Raw genomic sequence first — 23,956 nt, forward strand, 5'->3', positions numbered from 1 at the left:
GGACGATCAGTGGAAACAGGATGCACCTGACCTCAATTTTGAGTGTAATGGCAAAGGCTGTGAATACTTATGGACATGTGATTTTTTCGTTTTTTATTTTTAATACATTTGCAAAGATTTCAAACAAAATTCTTTCACGTTTTCATTATGTGGCATTATTTGTAGAATTTTGAAGAAAATAATGAATTTAATACATTTTGGAATAAGGCCAAAATGTGGAAAAAGTGAAGTGCAGTGAATACTTTCTGGATGCACGGTGTTTGTTGTGTTTGTGCGTTTTACCAAAGGTAAGGAAATTCTTACAAAAAATAACTTTAGGGTTCCACAGAAGAAAGCGTGTTTGGAAAAACATGAGGGAGTGAAATTATGACAATTGTTTTTCTAAAACTAAATCTTTATTCAACTGAATTCTATTTCATTCTATTTAAACATTAAAAACATTTAAATGGTTAAATATAATGCCATTCAGATCAAATTGTCATTCTGTTTGATTTTATGGTTTTAGAATTTACCGGTCATCATTTCTGCGGTTGCTCCACTCATATGCTAAAGGCGGCAGAGGAGAGGTAGAGCCTCGTCGTCTTTTCCTATCTGCACTACGAAGGGTTGATCTCTCTCCATCTCGCTCACGGTCCCAATCCAGCTCACGCTCCCAGTCTCTATCACGGTCCCATTCTCGATCACGCTCCCTCTCTCTTTCTCGTTCTCTCTCTCGACTGCTTGAAGGTGTCCAAGGGTTCATCACTGCTTCCCGATCTCGACTGCGATCTGTTTTAAGAAAAATGACGGAACAGCACAACTCAGAGCTAATAATAACTAAAAACTTGGATGATTATATTTTCTCAAGAAAACGTGAGTAGTGCTTGCCCATGCAAAAGTCATGAAGCTAAGGTGTTGTGGGTTGGTGCTGGGGCATTGCGACACATTTTTCTTTCTGTATGCAGTGAAAGTGACCAACATACTGCATAATATCTACTTATGTGTTCAATGGAAGAAATGAGTAAATGATGGCAACATTTTTGCTTGAATTTTTGTCAACAATCCCTTTAATTGATTTAGGTTTTTTTTTAATAAGGAATTGTAATTGTGCAAGAATTACTTAAGTATTGTTAAAATGAAACTGGTGGTAGTTTCTGGTAATAAATTCTTGACTTACCATTTGACTCTTTTTCAACCTGGCTCTTCTTTGGTATCCTGTAAACCTCCTGAGAAGAAAAAACAACAGCTAATTTATTTGTAGCCAATATGATCAAGTCTTCAAGTACACGCTTGCCTACTTTAAAGAAATCTTAAATCTTGCCTTCAAGTCTTTCCAGCTGTCCAATAGACGGGCAGCCATGTCACTGATATCAGAAGCCCGGATTGGTGGCTCCTGACTCCGCTCACTCTCTACATCAGAAACCGCCTCCTCCTCATCTTGTGAGGGCGTCCCCACTGCAGTGCCCTCTGTTGGAACAGCCAAAGTTCCCATGGCTAAAGCGTCAGCAGAACCAGCAGCTATGCCAGCCTGTGATGATGTATTTTCTGTAGAAACAGCAGCAGAACCAGATGGAGTGGTCTCCACAGAGACAGCTGGAGATTCTGTGGATGTGCTCTCTTTGGCAACAGGTGTGGTTCCAGAGGATATGCTCTCCATTATAACTTCTGATTGTGTGGGTGTCATCTCTGCATTGGTGCTACTTGTGTTCTTTGCTGAGCTGCATTGTTCAGAAGATGCATTCTCTACCTGGACCTCAGTAACTACATCTGCATTACTAATGTCCTCCATTATTTTAATATCTCTGACCTCAGAGTGTTTTCCCATTGTCACTGTCTGGAACTCTGGTTTCATAGACAGCTTCTCACTCTCCGGCTCTCCCACCAGCTCCTGGCTCTCGGGCTCTCCCACCCGCTCCTGGCTCTCGGTCTCTCCCACCCGCTCCTGGCTCTCGGGCTCTTCCACCCGCTCCTGGCTCTCGGGCTCTCCCACCCGCTCCTGGCTCTCGGGCTCTCCCACCCGCTGCTGGCTCTCGGGCTCTACCACCAGCTCCTGGCGGTCGGGCTCTACCACCAGCTCCTTGCGGTCGGGCTCTACCACCAGCTCCTGGCGGTCGGGCTCTACCACCAGCTCCTGGCGGTCGGGCTCTACCACCAGCTCCTGGCTCTCGGGCTCTACCATCAGCTCCTGGCGGTCGGGCTCTACCACCAGCTCCTGGCTCTCGGGCTCTACCACCAGCTCCTGGCTCTCGGGCTCTACCACCAGCTCCTGGCTCTCGGGCTCTCCCACCAGCTCCTGGCACTCGGGCTCTCCCACCAGCTCCTGGCTCTTGGGCTGTCCCACCAGCTCCTGGCTCTTGGGATCTCCCACCAGCTCCTGGCTCTTGGGCTCTTCCAACAGTTCTTCAGGTTCTTGTGTTTTGAGTGCCTCTTCCTCACCAACCATTGCTTCGGGCTTTGAAAGAGTGAGTTCTACAGCCTCAGGGGTTTCCTCCTTTAACATGGGCTCAACCTCAGTTTGAATCTCAGCAGGTGCTTTAATGCTTTCCACCTTCACTGACCTTTCAATTGTGGGTTCTAACTGTGAAGACTCTTCCTCCATCTCTTCCACTTCTTCATCCTCCTCCTCTTTTCCATCTGAAGCCTTACTGGCATCAGAGAGGGCACTGTCCAGACTGTTCTCACTGATTATCTTCAATCTATGGTAGCCTGCCCGCTTGGGAGTGTCTTTGTCCATCTCAGTGGCCAGCTTAGCAGGTGGAACATCAGGGGTGTTTAGGGGAGTTTGGGCACGTGAGGTGCTCTCACTGGAGTAGCCATCCTGTTCTGCAGGTTGGCTTAGTGGCCGGCTCTGAGCCCAGCGCTGGATAAACTGCAGCACACGGCTCTCCTCCAGCATATTTTTTGTAGAAATGGGCAGGACAGCCAGTGCATTCATTATCTGAGGATGATGCAACAGAAAAATACATTAAAACCATAAGCTTTGAGAGATGTCTCCAATCTCTTTGGAGTTTAAAAATACATAATATACAGATTATATACATAATTTCCAAAAATATCAGGCCACTAAGAATTTCTTAAGACTGGTTTTAAGAATCCCATTTAGTCTACACAAAAATATGTATTTTCCCAACTCCAGGCTAATAATTCTAAATGCCTTTTACAACCTCAGTTCCTGACTCAGTTCAAAAGTTGGGACAGTATGGAAAATGCTAATGAAAAGAAAAAAGAGGTGAGGCAATCATGTTATAGTATATATGGAGCCTCCAAAATAAGCCTAGTCCTTCAAGAGCAAGGATGGGTTGAGGCTTGCGAATTTGCCAACAGATGTGTCAGCAAATAATCCAGCGCTTTGAGAACAATGTTCCTCTTGGTTCCCCAATGGAAAAAATTTTGGGCTTTTCACCCTCTACAGTGCACAATATAGTTAAATGATTCAAGGAATCCAGTTGCATCTCTGTGTGTAAAGGGAAGGCTGAAAACCACAGTCAACACCATTCGCCATTACATCCAGAGATGCAAGTTAAGGCATTAAATGCAAAGCAGAAGCTAGTGTTGTCACGATACCAACATTTCGATTATCGGTACAGATACAGATCCTTTAACCTAAAGTTAAATTTCAATGTAAATATTAAATTAAAAGGTATGCACGTTTTTCTCAATTAAGCATGCATTGCTCAAGTCAGTGATTCTCAACCGGGGTGCAGCGAACCCCTACTGCCCAGTGGCGTAATTGCAGTAGAATAATTTAAAAAATATTTGAAAATCACGTTGTTGAGAGGAAAAAAAACGCAGATAAGTCGCATCTGTGTATAAGTCACACAGACAGGGGTTGTATGCGGTTGGCATTAGGACCAGGGAGCAGCCGCCCCACATCCCTTCAGCGGCTCAGATGCGATTGGCGAAGTTTACATCAGAATCTACACATCGAATCACAGTGCACTGTGACTTGTTTTCATCTGGAGAATTTGTTTTAAGTAATGGTGTTTACAGTTTTTCATATTCCATTTAAGTTTCATGAAAAAATCTACTTATAACATAATAATTACATCATCTTATAATGTAAATCTATGCTGTATACAAATAAACAGCTTTTAGTTTGAGTAAAACTAATTTCCTGCTGTATTCTATTCATTCATTAACATTAGCGACTATCTTTGTGGATATTTCAGATTTTTACCAACCTCTTTGTATGTGCGGAAGTAAATATTATTTGAAAACCATTTGAATCAGACCCATGTCTGCAATAATATTAAAAATATAGTATTTTTGAGAGGCGTCCCATTCATGCAGTGCACTTTAAGAGAGCAAAATGCTGTTTAGAATTTGCTCCTAACATGACATTGTTTATTTTTCAATGAGCGGTTTTCACATGCTTCAAACACATACATCTGAATCCCAGCGCGTTTATTTGGCGGTCGTGTCTCCTAATAGATCATATGGATTTAAGTAAAACCTAGGAGAGAAAGATGCTTTTTACACAACACAATTCATGTAGCGAGATTTGGAAATATTTTGGGTTTTGTCTGATGAGACCAGGAAAACGTATCGGTTACCTAACGTAACCTCGGTTCTCTCTAGATGAGGGAACGAGTATTGCGTAAGCTAGCTTACGCTACGGGAAAGATTCATCTTTTCTGAGATATTGAAGCCAAAATATTATCCTTAATTTTTGTATCCATTGTCAACGCAGTGCGGCAGCTGCAGACCTTGAGCGGGCTATCTAGCGAGCTCATAGGTTGCTCTGCGGCAACTGCTGCAGCCTATAGACGAGCTTGGGCGAACTTCGCATCCAATGAGAGGCGTCCGCGCTCACTGCATCAAAGCCCGCCAAAATGGGCGTGACTAGAGTGCATATAAGCGTAGTTCAGTAGGCTGGAACCCTGGTTTTCATTGACTGAAGCGAAAAGTCAAGCACGTGGCGCTGAGCACGCCGGCTACGCTATACTGGTTCCCTCATCTAGAGAGACCGAGGTTACGTTAGGTAACCGATACGTTCTCTTCACGAGAGGTTCTCTCGTATTGCGTAAGCTAACTACGCTCACGGGAACCCATTGTCAGCGCCGTCGGCGTCAAGCATCCACTGTATGAGCCCCAGGGAATTAAGGGGGGACCGGGGAGCCCTTATGAGTGGGGAAATAATATTTGGCCGGCAAGAATGCGGGTCATTGATTGTGTAATACATAAGCACATAGTGGGAAGGAGCGACAGAGCGGCGGTGCGGTCTGTGTGGAATGTGACCCATCAGTGCAGCTCACCAGGGAGCTGTAGCGTATTAAACCGCTAGTAGTTTTGCCTGCAGAGTGGGCACTTCCATATTGTAAAATCTGACAAAGGTGGAGGGAAGTCCATCCCGCTGCCACACATATGTCGTGAATGGAAATCCCGCTGGACCATGTCCACGAGGATGCCATGCCTCTAGTGGAGTGAGCCCTAATGCCCAACGGGCATGGCAGGTCTTTTGACGCGTATGCAGCAGCAATAGCGTCCACTATCCATCTAGATAGTGTCTGTTTCGAGCGGCGAGACCTTTGGTGCGCCCTCGAACAAAACAAAAAGCTGCTCAGAGCGTCTGAAAGCGGCGAGCACGCAGTATACAATCTCAGTGCTCTGACCGGGCAAAGGAGATTGGCGTCGCGTTAAGCTATCGGTGCTGGCAGCGCCGATAGGGAAATGACCTGTGCTCTGAAAGGAGTACCGATCACCTTGGGAACATAGCCGTGTCTAGGCTTTAAAATGACCTTGGAGTCACTTGGTCCAAACTCAAGACATGCAGCGCTGACAGACAGCGCGTGAAGGTCTCCCACGCGTTTGACTGATGACAGGGCAGTCAGAAAAGCGGTTTTGAGTGAAAGGTATTTCAAATCCACGGATTGAAGTGGTTCGAAAGGGGGGCTTTCATAGTTTCGAGAACTATAGAAAGATCCCAGATAGGAACCGATGGGGGGCGCGGGGGGTTCATCCTTCTAGCTCCCCTGAGGAAGCGGATGACCAGCTCGTTTTTACCCCATGACTGGCCGTGCAGGGGTTCAGCGAACACTTTGAGCGTGGATGGGGATCTGCCCTTATCCAGCAGCTCTTGTAGGAATACGAGCAGCGACGACACCCCACATGTCCGCGGGTCCAGGTCTCTGTCGGTGCACCATTTTGAGAACACAGACCATTTTGACGCATAGAGTCTTCTCGTGGAAGGGGCTCTAGCGTGTATGATGGTGTTTATTACTCCTTCTGGCAGAGCGACGGGTAGTCGTTGATCACCCACGCATGCAGTGCCCAGCGCTCTGGGTGGGGATGCCAGATTGTGCCGCAAGCTTGAGAGAGGAGATCTGCTCTCACTGGGATGGGCCACGGCGCTGTCAGTGACAGCTGCGTAAGCTCCAGGAACCATGTCTGATTCTCCCAACGCGGGGCTATGAGGAGCACCGAGTGGCGCGTTCCCTGATCCTCTGCATTACCTGTGGCAATAGCGAGACTGGAGGGAAGGCGTAAAGTGGGCGTCTGGGCCAGTCCTGGGCCAGCTGCGTCCTCGCTTCGAGAAAAATATTGGGCAGTGAGAGTTCTCTTTGGACGCAAAGAGGTCTATCTCTGCTCTGCCGAATAGGTGCCATAACGTCTGGACTGTTTGAGCGTGCAGGGACCATTCCCTGGGGAATATTGTCTCTGGACAGTCTGTCGGGCCGTCGTTCAGGTGGCCTGGCATGTGCGTCGCCCTCAGCGGCGCAGGTGGCACTGGGACCAACTCAGTATGCGTTTAGGTCAGATGGAAGAGGTTCCTGGATCTGACACTGCCCTGACGGTTTAGGTAGGATACCACAGATCTGTTGTCCGAGCGGACCAGGACGTGGTGACCCTGAATGACCGGGAGAAAGCGCCAGCGCGTACTCGACCGCTATCATTTCCAGACAATTTATGTGAAGGAGCTTTTCCTGAACTGACCATAGGCGAAAACCGGAGAGCCCTCACAGACCGCGCCCCAACCCGTGTTGGGCGCGTCTGTCCAGATGACTTTTCGGCAAGATACAGCTCCCATTGTCACTCCCGCTGATACCATTCGGCCACTGTCCAGGGCTGCAGAGCTGATATACAGGTCTGAGTCACCTTGATGGGCTGGCGGCCTGTGGCCCAAGCCCGGCGAGACGCTGGTGTTTAGCCAATGCTGAAGCGAGCGATGTGCAGTAAACCCAGCTGAAGTACTGCTGCGGCTGAGGCCATGTAACCTAGCACTCTCTGGAATTTCTTCAGAGGCGTGAGGCTGTTCATCTGAAAAGATGCGGCTAGTCGCTGAACACGGCGCAGCTGTGTAGATAAGCGAGCCGTCATTGCCACGGAGTCTAGTTCTATTCCAAGGAAGGAAATTGTCTGACTGGGCTGTAGTGAGCTCTTGGTCCAATTGACTGCAAGACCCAAACTGTTCAGATGGCTGAGGAGAACTGCTCTGTGAGACAGAAGCTCCATATGTGACTGTGCCATAATCAGCCAGTCGTCCAAATAGTTCAAAATTCGCAAACCCTGACTCCACAGGGGTGCGGCGCCCGCATCCATGCACTCGTGAAAGTACGAGGTGCTAAGAACAGGCCGAGCGGGAGGACGGTGTATTGATAAACCTGGCCGTCGGCGAATCTCAAGAATGGCCTGTGACGGGATTTATCTGAATCTGAAAGTATGCATCTTTCAGATCGTGAGAAATAAACCAGTCCCCTGGTGCACATCTGCGAGGAGTTTCCTGATTGTAAGCATTTTGAGCGGTCTTTTGCAAGCACCTTGTTCAAAACCCTGAGATCTAATATGGGTCTGAGGCCGCCGTCTTTCTTGGGAACAAGAAAATAACGGCTGTAAAACCCGACTTCGCTCAGAGAGGGTGGCACTTTCTCTATGGCCCTTTGCACAGAAGGCTTGCTATTTCTGAGCGAAGCATGCACGCTGCTTCCGTGTTAACAGTGGTTTCGAACCGCTCTGAAGCGAGGAGGCGGCGATCGAACTGTAGCAAATAGCCCTGTTGTATTGTGCTTAACACCCACTTGGATATCCCTGGAATAGCTTCCCACGCTTTGAAGCGTAACGCTAGAAGGTGAATGGCCAATTCGCTCTGATTGCCGCACACAGAGCTGAACAAAATGTGTGATGCGCGTTTAATGTGTTCATGCATGATTGCTCGCAGACAGCATGAACAGGCTGTTTTGTGAGTGACTTCCGATTGGAATGAATGGGGAAAGAGTCACATCTGTTACGTGATGCGCAAGCATAGTCATGGGCACGGGACTTACACACAGAGGAATGTTTGCTGGCCGTGTAACAGAGCGGGCAGAGAATGGGCGCACGCGTATTCGGTGAGCGCATTTATTGACTCTAGCGCTCGAGCGGTTCAGTAGCCGCTTTATGTGAGCGTGCTCTGGTGGGGACACGAGACATGCAGTGCTTGTGTGCAGAAGTGAACACTGGATTGTGGGCACATTTTCTACACATAGGGCTGGTCGGTGTGACAGAGCGGCCAGAGAATGGGCGCCACGACGCATTTGTGAGGCCTTCATTGACTCTGACGCTTGAGCGGTTCAGTAACAGCTTTATGAGAGCGTGCTCTGATAGGGGCACGGGATGTGTTATGCTTGTGTGTAGGGGCGAACACTGGGTTGTGGGCACATTTTCTACACATAAGACATGTTTGCTCTTTACAAGATTTATTTGGGTCGCCGTGAAAACGACCCGGCTAAATTCACCACTGTAGTAGCCTGAGAGAAGGGGACTGACAGGGGGCAAAGCTTTGACGGTGGTCCGGCCGCGGCGGGACTGAGCCGTCGTTTGTTCAACAAAGTTAGGAAGACTTCGGTTGCTCTGGTTTCAGCGTTACCTTAAATCGAGGCCCGCGGGGGGGCGGCGGTCTGCGGCGGCTGTCTGAGCGCGATCGAGGGCGGCTGCCCTGTCGACGCTGAGAAGTCTGAGAATGTTGAGCTGGGCGCTGTGAAGAGGCTCGTGCAGGAGGCTGATCACGTGAGCGGCCTGCAGAGGAGCTAGCGCGACGCGGCAGGAAGAGGTTCATGGCTTGAGTGGCTTTCTGAACCTCTGAGAAGCGGTCAACAATGCCACTCACCGCAGAGCCGAAGAGACCGGTCGGAGAGAGCGGTGCGTTGAGGAACGTGGAGCGCTCTGCTTCTCCCATGTCGGCTAGCGTTAGCCACAGGTGTCTCTCGGTCACAGTCAGCGAGGCCATGTACTTCCCTAGGGCTTGAGCTGCAGCTTTGGTAGCGCGAAAGGCGAGGTCTGTCGCGCTTCGTAGATCAGTAACAGCCTCTGGATGCCTGCCTTTCTCATCCCACTCCCGAAGAAGGTCCGCTTGTAGGACCTGTAATACGGCCATGGAGTGCAGAGCAGATGCGGCTTGGCCGGCGGCGGAATAGGCGCAGCCTACATAGGCGGAAGTCGCTCTGCAGGCCTTAGACGGGAGCACAGGCTTAGACCGCCATCTCGCGGAGGGCGGGCAAAGGTGTGCTGCTACCGAGTCCTCGACCGGAGGGATGGAGGAGTAGCCTCTCTCGGTGGCGCCGTCCACCGACGCGAGAGAGAGGTGGAGACGTGGGAACGGGTCCTGGCCGAAAAAGGAGCGTTCCACGACTTTGCAAGCTCCGTGTGTAGTTCCGGCAGGAAGGGAGCGGCCCGGGCCGTGGGTGTAGAGCGGCGATGGCTTTGAAGAAAGCAGCCGTCGAGTCTGTTGGGTGCCTGCTCAGGGGCGGTGACCACTCGAGCCCGAGGCGGTCGACGGCCTGTGTGAGGAGGCGTGTTAACTCCCCTCGACTCGGGCGCGGTCCTGCTGGATTCCTGGGCCGAGGAGGAGGCTTGGGAGCCTGACCACTCCTCGCTGTCCGAAGCCATGATGGAACAGCAGGCCTTATCCTCCGCCTCGTCATCCGAGATGGCAGCAGTGCGGAATGTCAACAGAGTAGGGCTGCACGATTTGGGGAAAATGTCATATTGCGATTATTGAGGCTAATATTGCGATACGCGATTGCGATATTGCACAAATAGATTACTGATAATGCTGAAATGTGTATTTCTCAACTCAAACATAAAAACTAGCAACAACAACAACTATAAATGCAGTGTTTTCAAATTAAAATATTTTTACAAAATTAAATAATATCTTTGCATTACTGCAAACTTGTTATTTTCTCAATATTACACCTAAATAAAATGGAACAATAAATAAGAACATACAAATTTTCATGAAAATAAGATTGTCCAAACAAACAGGAACATTTAATCAGGATGTAACATGTACTTTCTATAAACTCTTTTGAAAAGGAAACTGGATATAAAAGTGTGGTTCACTCAAACCACTAAAACTGTTGTTGTTGTTTTTTTTTTTTTTAAATGACCAACTGGTATTTCCAAAACTGTTGACATTTTAGTCATATTTTAGTAACATTTAGTCAGATTGATATTTTAGCCACTGAACACTGTAAATATTTTAGCCATAAGAGTATTATTGATAACATTTGTCAATCTTGTCTATCCAAAACCTATCTATCTATCTATCTATCTATCTATCTATCTACACATTTTATTGTTGTTGTCATTTTTGTGTAATTTTCACATAAGATTGATCTTATCATGATGATCTCATCAATTATGCTACACGTTGCGAGCTGCAGACAGCGGGGGTGAGAGACGAGCGTCTCCGTTTTAGAGTGCGCATCACCCGGTAGAACTTTATATCGCTCCCGGTCTCGACTGCCGCTCAGATTGTGTCTTCTGCGACTGGTTGAAGCGGCTCTGACTGCACCGAGAATGACAGTTTTGGAGTTTGTTTTTATTTCATGGCACACTCCCATATTATATTAACTTTAATTAAGGATGAAATAAAGATATATTTCCAAGCTATTGTAACATAAGTAGGAGGAGGCAGACGAGGAGTGCGGATCTAAAGCGGGTTTTATTGATCAAAAGTGAAAACAAGACAGACAGGAACAAAGGAAACATCCACGATGAGAAAAATGAAACCAAAACATGAAAACGTCCAGGGAACACGAACAGGGTGAACAGGGCAAAACATCAACTTCCAGACATCTACAAACAACAGAGACTGAACAAACAACCAGGGTTTAAATACAGAGAAACGATAATGACAAAATGACAATCAGGTGAGAACAATAACACAGTGCTGGCAGTGATGAGGGCCGGGAATCATGGGAATTGTAGTTAAAGACAGGTGACACGAGAAACACGGGGCAGACAACAGGGGATCGTGACAGCTATGATGTGTTGTTTTTTCTGGCCACCAGTTCAGTGTCGGTCTGCTCGGCGTCCATCTTCACCTGATTTCCACGCTGCACACCAGAAACTCACATGACTTGACCGAACGTGCCACTCCCTAAACTGAGACTGACTGGTCATCTTTTTATTAGCGGTGTAGAAAATGGGCAAACAGCTCTCAGAGAGAATGGGCTGTCACGTCCACACATGCACTTATTTATTTAATATAATCGCAGCATTTTGCCATCATATAATCGTTTGCGATATGATTAATCGTGCAGCACTACAACAGAGATTTAAAGCCAAATGGGGAAATACCAGCAACCATATTAAACATCTTCAGACACATACCACTGCAGAATACACATCAGGGCTCGACGCTAAGGATATTTTCTACTGGCTCGGTTGGGCCAGTTACTTGCCCTGCCAACATTTTCATTGGCCCATAAACCAAGAAATTGCTGATACGTCATGGCTTCAAAATATTGTCCAAAGCTAAATATTTTATTCACACACACACACACACACTTCACCCCACACTTCCTGTTGCACTTGCCATAGATATGACTGTCTTGTCGGGCACTTCTCACGCACCTTACAGTCTACCTGATCACCCAAAAAAAAGCTCAATGGGGTTAAGATCCATAACACTCTTTTCCATTTATCTGTTGTCCAATGTCTGTTTCTTTGCCCACTCTAACCTATTCTTTTTATTTTTCTGTTTCAAAAGTGTTTTTTTCTTTGCAATTCTTCCCATAAGGCCTGCATCCCTGAGTCTTCTCTTTACTGTTGTACATGAAACTGGTGTTGAGCGGGTATAATTCAATGAAGCTGTCAGCTGAGGACATGTGAGGCATCTTATTTCTCAAACTAGAGACTCTGATGTCCTTATCCTCTTGTTTAGTTAAGCTTCATTTAACTAACCAAACTTTCAGCAGTGTTTGATATAATGGCAAGTTTCTAGTATCAAATGATACATTAACATGATTACTCAAGAATAAGGTGTTGGGGTGATGGCTGCTGGAAATGGGGCCTGTCTAGATTGATCAAAAATCACTTTTATCAAATAGTGATGGTGCTGTATTTTACATTACTTTTTACATCAGTAATGTCCCGGATATAATTCGTGAGCAGTACCGATTTCCTTCTGAAACAGCAAAACTTTACATTATTCCACACTTTTGGCTGTCAGTGTGTAAAAAGATTTGTTCAAATTTGTTTACTGATTCATTCAGATAACCATTTCTGTAAATCACATTGTGATTTATCACACCATTGATAAAGCACAGAGGCAAAAACAAGTCTAATTATACTTTATTCAAACCAGCGTGTCTACTAAGAGACTTTATCTGTGTTTAAATATCATAAGTGTTTTCCTTGCAACAAAGCATATCATATTGTGAACTGCTGTGCATGACTATCAAGGAATATAAAAAAAAGACAACATAGCCTGAAAGTAATTACAGGTTTTAATTATGTCCTGATGTCATTGTAATGTCATTAGTCACTTTTATTCTTAATTAATCTGGCTCCTTTCTCTCCTTGTTAAACAGAATTACCACACTAAACGTGTGACATGCCTCTGTCAATAGGTCACAATAAGAAGATGATCCATGCTCATTCATAAATTGAATGAGGAAATTAGGGTTGTGCCGATGGACGATATCATCGTCCATCGTGATGGCTGACCAACATCACGATGTCGAGCCACCATCGTGATGCCACGCCCCCTTTTGCGAGTCTTGCTAGTGTGACTCACTAATCCTAGTCTCTTCTATAGTTAACCTAAAAACTTTGCAGGGATTGCTCTGTAAATTAAATTGAGAATATAACTAATGCATATATGCTATTTTAAATACTGTATATGCCAGAGACGTGACGTGTTAGTCTGTGAAAATACCATGTCAGGCAGGCTGCACAAATATTGATCTTGACATTGTTAGCTTCTTGTCTTTTTTTTACATGTCTTACACTGTCCATTTAGATTAAAACATTTTATGTTGTAGGCTACAAGAAAATAGCCTTTATTAATGAATTATTAGTAGTTGTAGTGTCTCAGAAAGTCTTGCTCATTGTCACATAGCTCTTGTATACACTGAAGCGGCAGTTTAAGATAAACCCAGACCAGCGAACGTCAAATAACTTTTGTCTGGTTAATACTTTTAAAGAAAAATTTCCTTGGCCATAAATCCATAATGTCAAATCAAATGAAAGAAACAAGGTGAATATGAATAACACACATTTATTAAAACATAGAACAACAACAAATAAAGAACAAGAAAACGGGAACAACACTCAGACCGAAACTCGGCATTAACATTTCACTTATAATTAGCAGCACAATTAACTTCAGCACAGGCTACAAAATAAATTATGTTATTGAAATATTGTAAAGTGGTCATATGAACTACACAAATGAACGTTTAAAAAATAATATGCAAAATCGAATAGCTCCGCAACGGATGGCGAAAAATGCGTAAAGTAGTCTAATATCTTTCACCATAGACCATGTTTAAATTTCGATGTTTCTGGCCAGAAATACCAACATATTCACTTTATCTGGTTTTAATAAGCTGCGGATTGGAGTAACTACACTACCCGCTGTGCTGAAGACCCGCTCTGATGGAGTACTGGTAGCACATATGCGCAGATATTTCCGTGCTAATCTTGCCATGAACAGAAACCTTTTGTTGTTCGTTTTCCACCAAGTCAGCGGGTCCTCTTCCCCATCAATGGCCATTTCCTGCAGGTACATGGTCATTTCTGCCTCCACCTTTTGCTCATCAGTGAGCGTGGCTGTGGCTGCTCTCTTCGCAAGAAGGCTGCCCAAAGACGACTTTTTTTTCTTAGGCGCAATATATTAAAAAGCCTGGATGAGTACTAATTAGTTGAGCTAGTAAAATAACAAAATTATAGTTTTTCAGTAAAAAAAAAAATCTATGTAAAGAGATACATTAAAATAAAAAGTGCTTAAAAGTGCAGAACTCTTCTTAAGTGGAAGAAATATTTTTCCCCCTTACGTGCAACCTATTGGAAAGCGCGGATGAGTCAGTTGGGATAGTAAAATAACGAAATTATAGTTTTTAAGTGGAAAATAGTATTTATGTAAAGAGATATATTAAAATAAAAAGTGCACAACTCTTCTTAAGTGAAAGCTAAAAAAAAAAAAAAAATGCTTCACGTGTCGTGCAACCTATAAAGCGCCGACGATGGATTGGGTTAGTAAAATAACGAAATTATAATTTTTCATATAATTTTTGAAAATTCTATGAAATTATATACCCCGACGATATCATCGTCCATCGCGATGTTTTACTGTCAACATCGTCAACTACCAATTTAGGGGACATCGCCCAACCCTACAGGAAATTATGCGTATTAGTTCAGTGGCTCAAACCAATGATATGCTCCATCACAGCCCACACACTCCAATGCTATTGGCTCACACTACAGTCAGTCTTTACATGTGGGAATAGCAACCAAAGAGCCTCACGATTCAAACAAGTGCAGTTTTGCGGCTGCAGCTGTTTAGAACAATTACGTGCTGATTGCAAAGCTACATAATTTTAGGGGGGCTGAAGCCCTCTGTTACCTAGACAACTGGCTAATTTTAGCACAGTCAGAGTCTGTGGCACACTCGCACAAGGACAGGACATTTGAATACACTTGGCCTACAGGTCAATGTGAGGAAGAGCTCATTAATTCACAGTCAGGAAATATCCTTCCTGGGGTTGTGTTTGAACTCTGTAACGATGTGCGCTTTGCTCTCGGCCGAGACAATACACTCGATATGCAGCACGGCAGTGAGTTTCAAATTAGGCAAGGATCTGCCTCTGAAATGCTTTCAGAAACTCCTCGGGCTTATGGCAGCAGCAGTGGCGGTCACTCCTCATGGTCTGTTACACTCTGCAATGCTGGCTCAACCGCCAAGTTCCTCAACGGGCATGGCGCAACGGGTACCATCATCTTGGGCATGGGAAAATGGTGTTTCCATGCAATAAATCAGCCTGGGAGTTTGGGCTTCACCCAGCACATTTGCACGAACATTGATGTGCATTCGGTGGCTTCACAGATATTGACTGTGCAGCAGCCTTAATTCATTGTGTTCGAAGGTCCACTTCGAGAACTCGATGAATTCACTTTGCTCCCGGCCCGCAAGTGCCTGTGCAACAATGCAATACTCGCCCCTTTATGTTAAGCACTGTCATAATTCGTTTATAATGCCTAATTACACTACATGCAGTATCTCTTAAGTCTCTACTGCGCTTTAGACATTTTTATGTAAGCTAAGGGTTGAATCTGTATGACGCAATCTCATAGCCTGCCCCTTCTATACACTCGGGGTAGATACAACGAGATTCACTCTTGCGTGTTGTGTTACACATCCTTTGTCCAGTACTGCAGCATGATCACGCGTGTACGTGTGTAACCTTGGTTCCCTGATATGTAGGGAACGAGACATCGTGTAGCTAGCCACGCTACCGGACGTCACTATCAGGCAGCTCAGCTACCGCTCTCACTCAATAAATACTGACCGATGGCATTATGCCGCCCGCTTATATAGAAAGCTGAGCACCGCACACTTAATGTCATTGGCTGAGTTGGCGCGAATGCCATTAGCTCAATTCAGTTGCATATGAATTGACGTGATCTAATAGGAGTTCAGGAATCTGAAAAAAATAAAATAATAATAATTCCCATAAGCGTCAGCGACGCGATGTCTGGTTCCCTGAGATGTAGGGAACTAGACATCGCATTGCTTATGGGAAAAACCATTTTTTTCCGACATAACGTACACGTTTTCCATACTGTCCCAACTTTTTAGGAATTGGGGTTGTACATTGAATGCGAGATGTTAATCTCTCAAAGGACCTTTCATGATTCAAGAAAACATCCATTCTATGGAGACAAGCTGATAGCATTTCCAATTTTATCCAAAATTTGCTTTCATAGTACCAACACAAAAATAACTAGCAGCCTAATATTTTGCTTTGAGTTCAGATCTTTAAATGTTTCACAAATTCCTTCTGAACATGCATATGTACATGTGCATGTTGAACTTTTACCTCTAGCTGCAGTTTAACATGGTTTACAGAGTTGCTCTTGGCCTCAGAAAGTTCAACCATAAATATCCACAGCAGTGAGAGGCCGTGGTGATCCAAAAACTGCTTCAGGCACAAGGGATTCTGGGTTGTCTGCAGAAATATACATACACATATATTTAAAACTAAAAACAAAATGAGGGAAGACTGGTTTTAAGCAGTTGATAAATGCTTAATACTATTCAATCATATACAAGCAATATCTCTTCTCCAGCACTAAAATGCTCTGCAGTACCAAAGTAACAAATCTAAATCATTTCAGTGTGTTGATGTTGCAATTGACCTTGAGGAGTTTAAGGCAGGTGAGTCGTTGCTCCATTGTCTCCACTCGCACCATGAGCCTGCAGAGTGATATAACATCTTTCTCTCCAAATAAGCCTTCTCCATTCTCCTGCAGAGCCTCCAGCTCCTCATCCAACTGCACAACATTATCAACCAGTTTAGACACAGACAGCAAGACAGGATAAAATCCACCCTCTCATTCCTCAAACAAACAAATACTAAGTGACCATGACAAAAGCTGACTTACAAATGAACGTCACTCAATTTGACGTATCTGATTTTTCCACATTTTGTTTATTTTCTTTGTGCAGGTAGCTCTGCTGAAGAGTAGATCCTGACAGTTCAAACCAGTCATAAATCATAAAATGAGATTGTTCTTTTTTTGCTACTCAAATCAAATGTTTCAAATCACAAATCACAATCATAGACATGAAAGATTTCAAGTTATGGACTTTCACATTTGCAGCCGCTGTATGGGTTCATTTTGTCTGACTTCCTCTAGTTATTTCCGATGACAAAGCACAATAATCAACTATCACCTGCTCACCGTGGTAAGGCCACTGTCAGTGTCTTTTTTCCGTGAACGTTCTTTCTGTTTCTTCCCACCTGCAGCTCGCACACTGACCCGAGTCTCCCCACCAATTAACCCACGACAGCTAGGAGCCCCACAGAAACATTTCTGGGCCTCTTTCCTTGTGGACAGAGGAAAGAAGATGTGATTTCAAGAGTTTTATTCATTTCAAGTTTAATTTAATGGCTAATAAAATGAATAAAAGGAAAAGCCTGAATTATTTACCCATATCTCTGGAACTGATAATCAAACGTAAGCTCTGTCCTGGCTGGCACAGCTTTGGTGGTGAAAAAGCCAACTCTGAGCTGGCCATTCACAGTCCACTATAAAAAAAAAAATACAATGAATTAAACATGCAAAATAAAGATTTTACATGGAAAATCAATGGCTTTGGCTCCATTTACCAGGTAGGATGAGAGCTGAAGAAACGTCACATAGACGAGAACTAAAAAGCTGCTAGATGTCCAGCAATCATTAGTAGGGAGTGTGCTTTTATGCTCTGCAGAGAATCAATGGCCCATACTGCACATAAACTAAGGCCGAGGACATCATGATATTATGGTTCGATTTCCTTATGATTCACATGCTCTCAATTTCATTTCAATTCATATTGGAGTATTTCAGTTATGTCCATTTTGCTAACAACTGAATTAAATTCTCTCTCAGTAAGTATATTTTTATCAGTAGTTTTTCATCGATTTTGTCACATTTTTAGCTTTTAAAAATATAAAAATTTAATGTATTTCATCAATAACTATGTCAAAACATTGTATGTGTGTATATATATATATATATATATATATATATATATATATATATATATATATTCTGAGACGCTATTATTCTCACCACAATTGTTCAGAGCAGTTATATGAGTTACCATAGAATTACAGTTACAGAAATATTCAAACCAGCCAATCTAGCACCAACAATCATGCCACGGTCCAAATCACTAAGATCACATTTTTAACCCATTCTGATGGTTGCTGTGAACATTAACTGAAGCTCCTGACCCATATCTGCATGATTATGTACTGCTGCCACACGATTGGCTGATTAGATAATCACATGGATGATTGTTGGTGCCAGACGGGTTGGTTTGAGTATTTCTGTAAATGCTGATCTCCAGGTATTTTCACACACAAAAGTCTCTAGTGTGTAAAGAAAATGGTGCAAAAAACAAAACACCAGTTAGTGTCAGTTATGTGGGTGAAAACAGCAGAGGAGAATGGCCAAACTGGTCCAAGCTGACAGGAAGTTGACAGTAACCCCAATAAACGCGTTACAACAGTGCTATGCAGAAAAGCATTTAACATACAACACATCTAATATTAAGGCGGATTGTCTACAGCAGCAGAAGACCCCTACAGGTACCACTACTGTGTCAGTTACAACAAGAAACTGAGGCTGCAGGGAGTACAGGCTCACCAAAACTGGACAATAGATCATTTAAATTATTTATTTTTTAAATCGCCTGGTCAGACAAATCTAGATTTCTGCTGAGGTACACAATTGGTAGGCCCACTGTAGCCTCAGTTTTCTGTTCTTGGCTGAGAGAAGTGGAACCCAACATCATCTTCTGTTGTTGTAGCCCATCCACCCAGCACTTACTTTCTGAGTCTCACAGTTGGGTTCACAGCTGTGATTCATGAAACGGGAACAGTTTCCTTTCAGTGTGGCATCAATGATCTGCAGACATAAATGTAGGCATTGAATTTTGTCATGATTTTTTTCTTTCTTTCCATTTAGCTTATGTCTTGAGAAAGGGTGAAGTACTCAAAATATTGCTGGTTGAACATCTAATTGTCCATCCTTGCACTAATGTTCCTGGCTCACCTCATTATTCTTCAAAGCCATGAAATAATAGTGAATGTTCTTGTTTCGAGCATACTCCTTCACCCGTGCCTTAAATTCCCGGTGATCCAAAACTTCTCCACAGTATTCTAAAACAAACGTATTCCTGAACAAATGGCAAAACCAGGTTATATCAAGGACATACGGAACTTGTTAGATCTTACAAGCACTTATTAGCTGAAGATAGTAGTACTTACGCCTGTAGGTCTTTGGCTGATCGTAAGCCCCAGCCTTTGCTCTCCGTCAAAATTACCTCAAAGTCTGCATGCTGTTTCATTTGGAAGCGTCGGTTGCAGCAGTATGCTCCATTTAAACACCGGGAAGAGCTTGAGAAAAAAAAGAAAAAAAAAGACTTAATGCAGATGATATGTGGAAGATTCCAGTCTCAACAATCGCAATCTGTCAGTAATACAAGAAAAGCAAGTTTAATTATATATTGATTATAGTCTCTGTACAGGGCCTCTCATTTATAAACCAAATATTATGATGTGGCAGCACAGTATCTACCATTCAATCATAAGCAGGCGATTGAGGCAGTCCTCTCCACATGCCATTATCCCTCGGGCTCGCTCTTCTCTAGAAAGAATAGCACATTCGCACTGCATGCGTTTGATGTCTCGATGAGATTTATTCTTCTTGCTGTTAAGACAGTGAACAGATTTTCATAGCTTAATGAAACATCAAATTAAGAACAAATATCCAAGCTCAAATGTGAATTTCAATAACTTGGTTTAGTGTATAGTCTATATACTTGCTGACTGTACCTTTACATTTATTCTGTTAAATAAATGCAAGAATCATGCTTCTGATCTAAATGTATTGCTTGGATGCAAAAGGGCAAAATAGACACTCACCGTTCTGTCAGATACAAATTCTCTTCAATGAGGTCAAAGTAGGGTGGCATTTTTTTCTGCTTTGCCTTTTCCCTCCACACATATGGGTCCAGGAAGTCTTTTAGACTGAGCAGTGGCCGGCGTGCATCTTGAGTTTTTGCACCCCTTGAGGTCTCATCCAAACACTCCCTTTTACTGGTTAGACCAACCTCTGCCTCATTATCCGATTCTGATTCAAACTCTTGATGTCTCTTCTTGGGAGGGCCCCTTCCTCTATGAGACTTTTGATTCTCTTCTCTAGGAGCTTCAAATATGTTTTGACTCTCTGTGTTAAAGCAGCCATTGCTATTAATCTCATGGGCTTGAACAAATGGGGTTGACCCTGGAGGGAAATATTGTCGTTTAATACCCATCAACCTTCCCTGACTGTCCTCATCATGGTCATTGGTCAGCGAGTCTGGGTGGATCTGGTTTACTGAATCATGATACTGAAAAGGCACATATGTGTTGAATGGTCTGCTGACATTAGAGATCATAGGCTGAGCCCATGTACCTTGTCCGTGAATGCTCTCAACAGAAATAATTCCTGGCTGTAGGAGGCGTTCAGTGCCGTGACTGCTGTCCGGTTGCTGAAATGTAGTGCTGGGCTGTTCTGACTGGTTAAAGACTAAGTTAAAACCCTTCCCACCACTGAATTCATCAAAGTCCCCATACAGTTGCTTACGTCCTTTCCTTCTGTTCCAACTATCTATTCCATCAAGGTACTGATGGTGAGCCGATTCAGATTTCCTGCATGGCTTCTCCAAATTCTGAACAGAGGCTTGGTTCAACTGTGCACAGACATTTGGTCTTTCTTGGGCACTCCAGTAATTGCCCACATGAGGATAATAGGTGGCTTCTGAATGGCTGGTGCTGTCAATCATGTTGCTCTGCGATTGGTAGGACACATTGGCAGAGCAAGTAGATTGACATTTAACATCTTTACTTTGCATGGAAGTTTGTTCACCGACCTTGAAGAGTGCAGCGGATGACTTCTCAAGCTTTGACTGAAAGTTAAAACCGTAAGCAAATTCCCTCTTGATGCCCTCATCTGTACCAACCATTTGAACAATTGACTCTTGTTGGCCAAGGAATACTGAGACCCCGGGAGACGGTTCAGTAACTTCAGTCTCAATAGCGATGGTTGAATTTTTTGGCACAATGACCACAGAGTGCAACCGCTTTAAGGAGGCCTGTCCATCATCTGAATCAGAGTCAGAATCTTCACTCTCACTATCCTCGCTGCGGAATTTACCATGAAGGTTTAAGGAACCAGGGTTGCGAGTTTTAGGCTTAGGTTTGTCTACGCTGCTGATCTGCTCATTAATAGAACTGCATTTAAGGTGATCACAAGCAACAAGGACACTTTTTGACTGAGTAATTTCAACAGTCTGATTTACAAGCGGTTTGACAGTATGTTCATCATGATTATGTTGGGTTCCAAGGTCAGATGGCTGAGAAATTATTTTTCCACTCAATTCTACAGAAGTCAGGTCTCTTTTGTGTTCTACAGATTTTTTGGAGTGTACCTCAGAGTCCGGTTTCTGTGTATATGATTCATCAGGGTTTGTATCATTGCTGAACTCAATTTTCTTCTCTGAGATTAACTTTTTTAAAGAGGTAACCTCTGGACTCAAAGTTTTCTTAGAGCTTTGATCATCAGATTTTGATTCTGAAGCATCATGACCAACAATGTCCCATCGTGATTTTTTAGAACTACCATCCTTTTTCACATTCCCACTATTAGGTTGTTCAGGCTTCACATTGAGCTGCTTAGGATCTTTTTCACAATATTCAAGACTTGGTGTGACAGGTGTTTTGATTTTACTAATGATTAACGATGACCCATCTAATTTAGTGTTTAATTTCAAGAATCCTCCAGGTGCTAATTCTTTCACAGAAAGAGAGTCAGCCAGTGATTCTACAGAATCCTGACCAGGAGTGTGGCCTGCACAAAATGGTTCAGTCTGTTCTTCTGTCAGAGCATCACTTTGCTTTACAGGTGGATCAATCTCAGTGGAACTTCCAACTTTCAGACTTCTACTAGTCAAATAACTTGATTCCTTCAATGTCTCGACTGTCTTGTGACTCTCAGGGCCATTTGTGGACTTCCCAAAGCTACAAAGTTCTTGGTTTGGATGTTGATGCTGAGTTTGTTGAGTTTTGACCAAACTGAGTTTGTGCCAATCTTCATGCATTTGTTGAGAACTGTGTTTAGAAGTAGGCTGAGAACTGTTATCACACAAAGGTTCAGAATCAACTCTGCTGCATTCCCTTTGAGGAACAACTTGACTGGAGACTAACTGTGACTGTTTTGTGTTATTACTTAATCTGTCTGTTGATTGTCTATCTGTTCCAGTTACTTTATTTAAATTCTTTTGATATGTTGAATCTGTTTTTCTGTAGGACAAAGTACCAGATCCAGATGACCTATCTGACACATGTGTTTGAGATTTTCTTCTATCTTCCTCATCAGAGTCAGAGCTGCCACTGTTTTTCTGGACCTTTTTCTCTAATGTTCGTGATGAGGTAGCAGAGTTGGAATTAGAGATTTTAGCATTAATGTACGATTTTGAGTGGGCACTGGGTTTCGTGTTAACAGTCTCTGCTTCAGGAGAGCTCTTTTTATTGGATTCCGTGTCACCAGATCGTCCAGTAGATCGTTCTGATTTTGAATGCTGTGATCTTTTGTCTGACTCTAATTGTTCTCTGACACGAGAACAATCTGTGGGCTTTGAGTCCCTGTGGAATTTGGAGTGAGTGGATGATTTTGAGTCTTTTTGTAAGCAAGAGTAAGTGGAGGATCTACTTGAGTCACTACCTCGATTCCTTGTCCACCTGTGGTCATCCTCTGAGTCAGAGCTATCACGAGACCAGCCGTCGGTTCGAGTTCGCAAGTTTCTCCTTTCACGATGTGGAGAAATTCTATGGAACCTCCTCTCAGAATCATGGTAATGTGATCTATCTACCCTTGACTGTCTCACACTCCTTGATCTCTCAGATCTGGAGTAAGAACTAGTTTGATTGCCTCGAGATCTAGAACGTGACCGACTTCTGGTCCTTCTTCTGTCTCTGTCAGAACGAGAAGATCTCGATGAAATGTGCCTGGAGTCACGTTCAGACTTTGAACGACTAGACCAATTGTCATCATCTTTCCTATCAGACCTTGATTTTTGTGACTCCTCCGTTTTAGAATTATAGGATCTTTTGGTTTCTTTACTCTGGCATTCTTTTTTAACAAAATTTTTGCAACCACTAGACTTTTGGCTAGAAGATGTCCGGATTGAATCACCATCAGACTCTGAACCTTGGAGAGTGCTGTCTGATCGAGGCTGGGATTTTCTGCAGTCCTCATGGTCCGAAAATATGGAACAATCTGCATCTTCCTTCCCAATATGGGAAGAAACAGGACCCTTAAGGCATGAGTCCAATTTCTCCTGAGGTTTTTCCTCTTTGAGATATTTTTCAGAGGAACTATCAATTATTGAGTTCTTGTGAGACTGTTGCAATGAGGATTCAGTTTCAACCTTGGCTGAAGATCTAATTTTGTCTGACTCCGATGGGATCACTGGGATTGAAATATCTGCTGACGTAGTGCTGACAATGGCGTTATCATCAACAACAGTCACACTGAGAATCTGTTTCTTAAAATGCAACTTTCCAAGATCTTGTTTTGATTTGAGTGGGAAAGATACTGAGAGGTGTGTTGCCTTGGACTCACACAATGCAGGAGAATGTGTGTCCACATTCTTGGTTTCATCACTTTGTGCTGCTATATCAGAAGTGGGTAAGGTCCCAGCTTGCAGTAAAGAATGTTCACTTGTAGATTTTTCTGAGCTTGGTGGGGGCAGAAATACATTCTGACGTGTTTTTTTAGTCTGTGCAAAGCTGAAGGAGACCTTCTGTCGACCCTGTTCCTCAAGGTTTACCTTCGCCTTGGTTCCCTTGGGCAGAAAATGGTTTGACAATATGACCCTAGGGGCAAGGCCTTTGAATATGACTTGCTTTGCAAGGTTTTCAACCTTGATCTAGTGATAAAAAAGTAAACAAGCATT

General features: G+C 43.8%; 1 protein-coding gene across 2 annotated transcripts in view; it reads right to left on the reverse strand.

Annotated features, from left to right (window-relative positions):
• LOC127657943 (histone-lysine N-methyltransferase SETD2-like) overlaps nucleotides 1-23,956 on the reverse strand; it is a 69,379-nt gene that overhangs the window by 22,726 nt on the left and 22,697 nt on the right. For both annotated transcript variants that reach the window (XM_052146963.1, XM_052146962.1), the window contains 12 exons: nucleotides 19,884-23,929; nucleotides 19,537-19,668; nucleotides 19,227-19,355; nucleotides 19,012-19,135; nucleotides 18,787-18,864; nucleotides 17,401-17,498; nucleotides 17,152-17,296; nucleotides 16,606-16,740; nucleotides 16,287-16,415; nucleotides 1,301-2,917; nucleotides 1,157-1,205; nucleotides 513-768 (listed from right to left, as the gene is read on the reverse strand). In XM_052146963.1, coding sequence (XP_052002923.1) covers nucleotides 513-768; nucleotides 1,157-1,205; nucleotides 1,301-2,917; nucleotides 16,287-16,415; nucleotides 16,606-16,740; nucleotides 17,152-17,296; nucleotides 17,401-17,498; nucleotides 18,787-18,864; nucleotides 19,012-19,135; nucleotides 19,227-19,355; nucleotides 19,537-19,668; nucleotides 19,884-23,929 — 6,938 coding nt within the window. The remainder of the gene's footprint in view (nucleotides 1-512; nucleotides 769-1,156; nucleotides 1,206-1,300; nucleotides 2,918-16,286; nucleotides 16,416-16,605; nucleotides 16,741-17,151; nucleotides 17,297-17,400; nucleotides 17,499-18,786; nucleotides 18,865-19,011; nucleotides 19,136-19,226; nucleotides 19,356-19,536; nucleotides 19,669-19,883; nucleotides 23,930-23,956) is intronic.

The sequence above is a fragment of the Xyrauchen texanus genome, chromosome 17 (assembly GCF_025860055.1).
Source record: "Xyrauchen texanus isolate HMW12.3.18 chromosome 17, RBS_HiC_50CHRs, whole genome shotgun sequence".
Classification (NCBI taxonomy): Eukaryota; Metazoa; Chordata; class Actinopteri; order Cypriniformes; family Catostomidae; genus Xyrauchen; species Xyrauchen texanus.